Source organism: Salvelinus fontinalis, unplaced genomic scaffold (genome assembly GCF_029448725.1).
Source record: "Salvelinus fontinalis isolate EN_2023a unplaced genomic scaffold, ASM2944872v1 scaffold_0719, whole genome shotgun sequence".
NCBI classification, from domain to species: Eukaryota; Metazoa; Chordata; class Actinopteri; order Salmoniformes; family Salmonidae; genus Salvelinus; species Salvelinus fontinalis.
The window spans coordinates 1-10,000 of NW_026600928.1; the positions used below are offsets into that span (position 1 = coordinate 1).

At 41.2% G+C, this 10,000-nt stretch overlaps 2 protein-coding genes across 4 annotated transcripts in view; one reads left to right on the top strand and one right to left on the bottom strand.

The window, feature by feature from the left end:
• The first annotated feature begins 1,376 nt into the window (after positions 1 to 1,376).
• LOC129847136 (claudin-11-like) lies at positions 1,377 to 6,846 on the top strand. Its single transcript, XM_055914951.1, has 3 exons — positions 1,377 to 2,051; positions 2,742 to 2,906; positions 4,469 to 6,846. The coding sequence occupies exons 1-3, from the start codon at positions 1,826 to 1,828 to the stop codon at positions 4,732 to 4,734; spliced, it is 657 nt and encodes a 218-aa protein (XP_055770926.1). The 5' UTR covers positions 1,377 to 1,825; the 3' UTR covers positions 4,735 to 6,846.
• Positions 6,847 to 8,422: 1,576 nt separating this feature from the next.
• Positions 8,423 to 10,000, bottom strand: part of LOC129847135 (probable cationic amino acid transporter) — a 24,885-nt gene continuing 23,307 nt past the window's right edge. For all 3 annotated transcript variants that reach the window (XM_055914948.1, XM_055914950.1, XM_055914949.1), the window contains exon 12: positions 8,423 to 10,000. This exon is cut by the window's right edge and continues 1,750 nt beyond it. The gene's annotated coding sequence lies outside the window, so the exon portion shown is untranslated.

Here is a 10,000-nt window from a genome sequence, read left to right on the forward strand (position 1 = left end):
CCTACATTCTGCATAATGATAATATCATCTCTAGGATGGTTACTTCCTACATTCTGCATAATGATAATATCATCTCTAGGATGGTCGCTCTAGTTTTGAATAACATGTATTAGCTACATTGTGGATTGATTTAACCCCATATGAATGAAACAGCTGTTATTAGCTCAATCCTAAATACAACTATAATCCACAGTCTTACCAGCCTCCTCTGGCTTCTGCCCTTGAAAGGTAACAGTTCAAGAAACAGTCCAATTGTGAAGGGAAAAACCTGGTAATTTAATTCATAGTAAGCCTAATGTCATCGAGGTCAAGGTGACTCAAGTGAAACGTTACGAGGCTCCTCTTCTGATAAGCCACAACTCTAACGACACCCACACCTGTAGATTCCAAGCCTTAAACGGTGAATATGTAAATATGCAAAATACAGACACATACCATTGTGTAATGAACAGCACAATTCAATAATCACAGTATTTAACGGGTGCCTTACTTGTCCTTCACACCTAAGTTTCAGTAATGTTTCATTTCATAATGACTGTGTTGCTAGAATGCAGCCCTCCTCCTGATGACAGCCACTCTGCTGTAGTGACAGAGCTGTCATAGTGAAAGACTAAGAGTCACTTCGTTACACTCCTTCTCCTCCTCTCTCTGATTTAAAGGCCACACACACACGCACACACACACACCAGGAGAGCTGAAATCCCATCATCCTTCACTGTCATCCTGGCATTCTGATCATCCTCATTACCATAATATTCCCATTCCCATGATGCCTTGCTCCTACTACATCATCGTTCTCTATCTTCCTCTCTCTCTCCTTCTTCCTGCCTCTCTCTCTCCTTCTTCTCCCTCTTCCTGTCTCTGTCTCCCTAACTCCCCTGTGGGATGACTACTCCATTAAATTAATGAGTAATTCTGATGAAGTCCCTTCAGACTCCTGAGCAGGAGTCTATAAAGGTAGCTGAACATGGGGACCAATAAGTTGTACCCTCCTCATGCCTGAAGTACCAGAGGCAGCACCAGGTATGTCCACCCCCTGGTGGACATACCTAGAACTGACAAGATTTTCAATGGCCAGGAGAGGGCAGTAAAACTTTACAAATAATTTTGAGAGAGAGAGAGAGAGAGCGAGAGAGAGAGAGAGAGAGAGAGAGAGCGAGAGAGAGAGAGAGAGAGAGAGAGAGAGAGGAGAGAGAGAGAGAGAGAGAGAGAGAGGTAGGAGAGAGAGAGAGGAGAGAGAGAGAGAGAGAGAGAGAGAGAGAGAGAGAGAGAGAGAGAGAGAGAGAGAAAGTATTTTTATATTTCTCTCCATCCCTCCGATTGGTTAGAAGTTTCCAGGTAGTTTTTTTCGGACCTTTCTCTACTATAAAACTAATGGAAAAGTGCTGAAGCTTTTCTTTAGAAGTGGAGACTCTCCAAACTGACAGGACTACACAACAGACCCAGGAGAGACAACACACAGTTCTTGGATTACTTCTTGAGGAATATTCTAATCGAAAACTCACACTAACTTCACACAGCATTTGGCTGTCATTTTCTTCTGTTTTACAGTTTTCTCCAGGGTTTGTACAACACGGGACTATTTTGAAATCATTACAATTCCTTTCACAATAGACCCACAGGCGTTGTGGGTCTGGCAAGCGAGTCTACTTTCACACAAGCTTCAACGTATCTTTAAAGTATCATCAGTTGTTTTTGGACTATTTGGGCTGTGGACTGTCCAATTCACCGTCTTGAGTCACTCTGACTGCCTGGACCATTTTACGTTTTTATAAACAGCTTTTGAAGACTATTCTACCCTAGGACTACCATACCTCTCATTGCCATGGCGAACAGCTGTCTCCAGCTCAGCGGTTTTGTGATGAGTTGTATCGGGTGGGTCGGGATCCTTATCGCCACTGCCACCAACGACTGGGTAGTGACGTGTAAATACGGCATGAACACCTGCAAGAAGATGGACGAATTAGGAGCCAAGGGCCTGTGGGCTGAATGTGTCATATCAACCGCCCTCTATCACTGTATATCACTGACACAGATATTGGACCTACCGGGTAATAGAACATTACTCTACTGTATAATACTATACTATACTCTACTGTAATATACTATACAGTAATACATAATAATACTATATTAAAGGTAATAGAACATTACTATATTATACTAAACAATATTACACTATACTCTACTATACTCCAATATACTATAAGCTCTACTTTACTCCACTATACTATGCTATAAAATACTACACTCTGCGATACTACACTATACTATACTATAGTACATTATACTATACTCTAATATACCCCAATATACTACAGTCTACTAAATATTGCTAAACTCTACTATACTCTACTATACTATGCTACACTGTACTATACTTTAATATACTACACTATACTATATTATACTATATTATAATACACTCTACTATACACCACTATACTCTACTCTACTATAGATAGATGCTATTACTATATTGAGGTTAATAAATAAGAAATAACAGGGCTGTGCAGACTGCTGTGTCTCTGTGGCTGTGGACTCTGACCAAGAGGTTATGATATATCAGGAATATTTCACAGCTTAAGGGTGTTGTTTGTCCCAAACCTAAACCGATAGTCTACAACAGCTAGTCTCAAACTCAAGGCCTGGATATCTTTCCTATTGGAATAAACCAAGATTACTATGGCACAATTCAGGCCATACCATTTATCTCTCTGTCTCTGTGTGTCTGTGTACAGCATACATCCAGACGTCAAGGGCGTTGATGATAACTGGATCCCTCCTGGGGCTGCCTGCAGTGGGGATGGTCCTAACAGCCACGCCCTGTATCTCTCTGGGGGACGAGCCTCAGTCAGCCAAGAACAAACGATCTCTACTTGGGGGAGTTCTCATACTGCTAGTGGGTAAGTCTGGACGCACACACACACACGCACGCACACACACGCGCACGCACACAAACACACACACACAGAACACACACACACATACAGACAGACACTTGAGTACAGATGTTTGCACACACATTACAACATATGGTCATACTTATATCAACCCCCAGCCCCAGGTCTAACCTTGACCCTTAACCCCCTCATCCTCCCTCCCTCTCACCCCTCCCAGCCATCCGTCTTTCCCCTTCCTCTCTCCCCTAACTCCCACAGACATACACCCACACATGTACACACACAATTCCCCACAGTTCAACCCATCCCCCAGACCACCATTCCTCCCCACCCACCTCGTCCACACCCTGATCCCTCCTGCTGGAAAATATTTTCCCATTTGTTGTTTGACACAATATAAAATCTGTTTGATCTGCTTTTCACTGTCCAGTTTTCCAACACCCTGTTCCACATGATGTCCATCGTATGTGTGTGTGTGTGTGTGTGTGTGTGTGTGTGTGTGTGTGTGTGTGTGTGTGTGTGTGTGTGTGTGTGTGTGTGTGTGTGTGTGTGTACAATGTCGCATATACTCCAATAAGTACTATATTTACCAAAAAATTATACTGTATACTGTACAAAAATATAAACACAACATGTAAAGTGTTGGTCCCATGTTTCATGAGCTGAAATAAAAGATCCCAGATCTGCTGCAAATGTACAAAAAGCTTATTTCTCTAATATTTTGTACAGAAATCTGTTTACATCCCTGTTAGTGAGCATTTCTCCTTTGCCAAGATAATCCTTCCAGCTGACAGGTGTGGCATATCAAGAAGCTGATTAAACAGCATGATCATTACAGAGGTGCACCTTGTGCTGGGGACAATAAAAGACCACTCTAAAATGTGCTGTTTTGTCACACATAACAATGCCACAGATGTCTCAAGTTGTGAGGGAGCGTGCAATTGGCATGCTGACTGCAGGAATGTCCACCACTGTTGCCAGAGAATTGAATGTTCATTTCTCTACCATACCATAAGCCGCCTCCAACGTTGTTTTATAAAATTTGGCAGTACATCCAACCGGCCTCCACATCCGTCTTCTTCACCTGCGGGATCGTCTGAGACCAGCCTCCCGGACAGCTGATAAAACTGTGGAGTATTTCTGTCTGTAATAAAGCCCTTTTGTTTGGAAAAACTCATTTTGATTGGCTGCCCCTGGCTCCTAAGTGGGCCTATGCCCTCCCAGGCCCACCCATGGCTGCGTCCCTGCCCAGTCATGTGAAATCCACAGATTAAGGCCTAATTTATTTATTTAAATTGACTGATTTCCTTACATGAACTGTAACTGAGTAAAATGGTTGCATGTTGTGTTTATCATTTTGTTCAGTATACATGCGTGTTTATAATCAAATCAAAATCAAATTGTATATGTCACATGCGCGGAATACAACAGGTGTAGACTTTACCGTGAAATGCTGACTCTACAAGCCCTTTCCCAACAAAGCAGAGTTCAAAAGGACGGAAAAAGTAGAACCTTCTATGTGTATTAAATGTGTCCGTTAATCTAAATCTCTCCTTCCTGTATAGCTCTGTGTGGGGGGGTGTCCACAGTATGGTTTCCTATCGGAGCCCACCAGGACCAGGGACTCATGTCGTTTGGGTTCAGCCTGTACGCTGGCTGGGTGGGCACGGCCTTCTGTCTCCTGGGAGGGGCCATGATCACCTGCTGTTCTACTGAACCGTCCCAACCATACAATCACCATGACAACAACCGGTTCTACTACTCCAAAGGACAGGGGCCTGGCAACCCTGTTCCACCCTCCACTAACCACGCCAAGAGTGCCCATGTTTAGACACACATGAAGTACATGCATGCACACACACACACACACACACACACACACACACACACACACACACACACACACACACACACACACACACACACACACACACACACACACACACACACACACACACACACACCAGTGTTGTGTAACGCAGAGCGGCGTCTAACCTGGTGCCTGAAGAGAAACCAAGGGGTCCTGATCGGGACAACCCTGCTCTGATGAAGGACTTATTTTCATATCTTTGTTCTACAATGAAGGCTAGGGTTAGAGTTCTTTATTTTACAATAAAGGCTAGGGTTAGAGTTCTTTATTTTACAATGAAGGCTAGGGTCAGGGTTCTTTATTTTACAATAAAGGCTAGGGTTAGAGTTCTTTATTTTACAATAAAGGCTAGGGTTAGGGTTCTATATTTTACAATGAAGGCTAGGGTTAGGGTTCTTTATTTTACAATAAAGGCTAGGGTTAGGGTTCTATATTTTACAATGAAGGCTAGGGTTAGGGTTCTTTATTTTACAATGAAGGCTAGGGTTAGAGTTCTTTATTTTACAATAAAGGCTAGGGTTAGAGTTCTTTATTTTACAATAAAGGCTAGGGTTAGGGTTCTATATTTTACAATGAAGGCTAGGGTTAGGGTTCTTTATTTTACAATAAAGGCTAGGGTTAGGGTTCTATATTTTACAATGAAGGCTAGGGTTAGGGTTCTTTATTTTACAATGAAGGCTAGGGTTGGAGTTCTTTATTTTACAATAAAGGCTAGGGTTAGAGTTCTTTATTTTACAATAAAGGCTAGGGTTAGGGTTCTATATTTTACAATGAAGGCTAGGGTTAGGGTTCTTTATTTTACAATGAAGGCTATGGTTAGGGTTAGGGTTCTTTATTTTACAATGAATGCTAGGGTTAGAGTTCTTTATTTTACAATAAAGGCTAGGGTTAGAGTTCTTTATTTTACAATGAAGGCTAGGGTCAGGGTTCTTTATTTTACAATAAAGGCTAGGATTAGGGTTCTTTATTTTACAATAAAGGCTAGCGTTAGGGTTCTTTATTTTACAATGAAGGATAGGGTTAGGATTAGGGTTCTTTATTTTACAATGAAGGCTAGGGTTAGAGTTCTTTATTTTACAATAAAGGCTAGGGTTAGAGTTCTTTATTTTACAATGAAGGCTAGGGTTAGAGTTCTTTATTTTACAATGAAGGCTAGGGTTAGGGTTCTATATTTTACAATGAAGGCTAGGGTTAGGGTTCTATATTTTACAATGAAGGCTAGGGTTAGGGTTCTATATTTTACAATGAAGGCTAGGGTTAGGGTTCTTTGTTTTCTACAATGAAGGCTAGGGTTAGGGTTCTTATTTTACAATGAAGACTAGGGTTAGGGTTCTTTGTTCTACAATGAACGCTAGGGTTAGGGTTAGGGTTGTTTGTTTTACAATGAAGGCTAGGGTTAGGGTTAGGGTTGTTTGTTTTACAATGAAGGCTAGGGTTAGGGTTCTTTATTTTACAATGAAGACTAGGGTTAGGGTTCTTTGTTCTACAATGAACGCTAGGGTTAGGGTTAGGGTTCTTTGTTCTACAATGAAGGCTAGGGTTAGGGTTAGGGTTCTTTGTTCTACAATGAAGGCTAGGGTTAGGGATAGGGTTCTTTGTTCTACAATGAAGGCTAGGGTTAGGGTTCTTTGTTCTACAATGAAGGCTAGGGTTAGGGTTAGGGTTCTTTGTTCTACAATGAAGGCTAGGGTTAGGGATAGGGTTCTTTGTTCTACAATGAAGGCTAGGGTTAGGGTTCTTTGTTCTATAATGAAGGCTAGGGTTAGGGTTGTTTGTTTTACAATGAAGGCTAGGGTTAGGGTTCTTTATTTTATAATGAAGACCAGGGTTAGGGTTCTTTGTTCTACAATGAAGGCTAGGGTTAGGGTTCTTTGTTCTACAATGAAGGCTAGGGTTAGGGTTAGGGTTCTATGTTCTACAATGAAGGCTAGGGTTAGGGTTCTTTGTTCTACAATGAATGCTAGGGTTAGGATTAGGGTTCTTTGTTCTACAATGAAGGATTACTGTGTATGGAAAGTACTGTACACCTATCAGTGCATTTTATAGAAAATAAAGCGTACCTTTTTTAATAAAGATTGTCATGATTTTTTGTTTTTTGATAATTACCATGTCTTGAATGTTTATTATTGTTGATTATGCATTGATCATTATGTGGGTACCTACCTGTGTTCCAACAGTCATGTGGTAAGGAAATGTATTATTATATAGTTTTATTATACGATGACAAACCGATCAAACGGCAATCTAGCCCTTCTCTCAAACACTGCCAAGTCAGTTTCTTCAGCCTGATGGAATGGTTAGTGATAGGGTTGGCCTAACAATGTGGCCATCCAGAATCACAACAACACGCTGAATTCTGTCCCATGGAAGCGCGCACATTGTTTTTCTTGATGTTGTCAGCCAATCCATTTATACTGTATGCAGCGTTGACCGTGAACGCAGTCTCTGCTAACACGGGAACATTGCCTTTCAATTTCTAACGTGCTATAGCGCAGATCTTTAGCGCTACGGATTGAATCGAGCCCCTAGAGGGCTTGAGTGGCAGTAATGAATAAATGATGTTTTTGACAAAGAGAACTACAACTAGAATTGTTAAGATAACATTATTCATTTCCTTTTTGATCCGCATCTGTAGCAGAGGATGTGTACTGTCTCCAGGTTTCATATCTCTGGCAACATGGTCCCTCCCTTTTTCACATCTACACCTCTGCATCTCTAATGACACCCTACCCTATATAGTGCACTACAAAGGACAGATGGGGCAAACACTACCTAGTATGTGTCTCTGGCCAATAGTAACGCAGCACACTGGGGGGTCATTTCAGATGTGTTTGTCCATATGCGGTCTATACAGTAACACTCCCTCTCTGTAGTTCTAGCAATAACTCTTTGTTAAAACACAGAAATGTTCCTGGAACGTGTTTATCTTGGTTAAATTATTGTGCTATGTTGTGCTATCCCAGTGTTTTTGTTCGATTTTCTGTAATAAATAAAAATGTTATTTGGTTAATACTAATAATAATAATTTCAAAGTCCCAATGTTTTTCATGTCAAGTTAAATGACTAGCTAACTGCCCCATTTCTGTCAAATGTTCAAACACCACCAAACACACACACACACACACACACACACACACACACACACACACACACACACACACACACACACACAGGAATCATCTACTCTCTCCCCGTCTCCAGCCGTGTTTCCCTAACTGTAGCAAAATAAACACTGACATCAGAGGTATTATCACTGGTGCTCTGGTTCAATCTGACCCAAAAACACAGGAAGTGTAGCACTGATGTACTGATGGAATCAGTAATCCTAGTCTGTGTTCCCGGAAGCACATCTGGCCTCGTGAACTGTCTGTTCTTCGCACTGAATGACGACACAGACTTGTGTATTTGTGTGTGTGTGTGTGTTCACCTAGGGCAGTGTTATAAAGTGTGTTATCAGTGGTGTGACTCTGACCTTGTCCTGGTTAGCTCAGCACAGAAGGCTCTGTTCCCTGTGATACACTGATACACACTGTCCTATCATATCCTCCTCTATGTAGCTGTGTGTGTGTCTGTGTCTGTGTCTGTGTCTGTGTGTGTGTGTGTGTGTGTGTTCATGCGTGTTTCTGTGACAAAAACAGAGCCAGTCCGGTTCATATTTGCAATAAATAATGTTTCATTGTTGCATGGAGGCGATATCGACAACTCAGCTTAAACAAGTGCACTCAGGAGCTGAAACACACATAGGGCCTGCATTCAAAATGGCACCCTATTCCCTTTATAGTGCACTACTTTTGGCCAGAGTCCTGATAGGGTGTCATTTCAGACGAAGTCAAAAACAATAACAGAAATACATCAGAACATTTTACAACTTCAGATACCAAAAATATACAGAAGAAAAACAAATATCTAGTCAGCAAACTGAAGCCAGTATCAACATCCCACAAAGACAGCCAGCCACAGCAGGAGAGAGAGAGAGGCAGGAATTCAATCGCAGTGCATTTCATTGACCTATTGAGTAAACCAGCAATTTAACCAATGTGGATAGCTGGCGTTAATTTATATCACCCGTTCCTAAATGGGCTTTAGGAAGCTGTTAGGAAGATTGTTGACGTCCTGTGCGGTTCAAAACGGAATGCATTATGATTGAATACCAGGAAGTGGACAGAAACATGGCACACCTTCTCCCGAGACAAAATGAACAAACAAACAGCACCTCAGACTTTAAAAGCAACAGGGGCAACATTCTCTTTAGTGTTGTAATAAAATAGTATTTTATTGTTTTTTAATGTTTTTATAACCTTCTAATTTGCCTACTTTAGACTGTAATAAATGTTAAAAGAAAAGACATATTTATTTAACTTAACCTTATACGACTAAAGATAGAAGTAGTTAAAAGTATAAGCTTTTGCCGTTTCCTCCCAAGCTGAGCTCTGATTGGGCGAAACACAAGAAGTGAAAGTGGATAAACCTCACCCACTTACTGTGGAGGCCCACCATTGGAGGACCTGGGTAGTGTGGTTAGGGATAGGTGTGGGCGAGACCCAGCAGTAGAAAAATACTCATATTTTTGTTTGATAGTTTTTCCTCGTGTTTTTGTGTCGATGCTGTTGGATGTAACTGTATGTATTTACTCTAGCTAGTGAATGTAATTGCATGTGTCTACTCTACCAAGTGGTTTCAGTACAACTTGAATTCTGCTTAAAAATGGCTTCTAAACCATTATTAAATATGTAGTTAACCCTTAGTAAACTGCATCAATAGAAAAATGCCATTATTTGGGTCTTTTTAAATTTGGTTCCAGGTGGATCCTGATTGAATAGTTATCATTCATCATTCAGTTTGACCTAAACAAACCCTGTTGTAGCGATTATTAACCGTTTATAAGCAGAACGTATAGGGTTACGGTGTAACCTTCGAATATACCGTGAGTGACTTCTATTCTATACTATCTATTGTACAGGTCTACGGTCTATTGGATTCTCATGGTTATTTTGTTCTCTACAAATTTAACAAATGTTGTGGACTTTGGCTTGCTTGTAAACACAGGGTGTGGGGGTAAGGGGTGGAGTGAGCGGTGGTGAGGGGTGGAGATGAAACCAAAGAACCACCACCTTCTAAATTTGCTATATATCATACCCCAGTTCCAGATCGACCAGTCCCCTTCGCCCTATAGTTTCCCTTATCAGGGGTCAGGGGTCAGCTTGGAGTAGGGTGTTGTTAGTTCTAT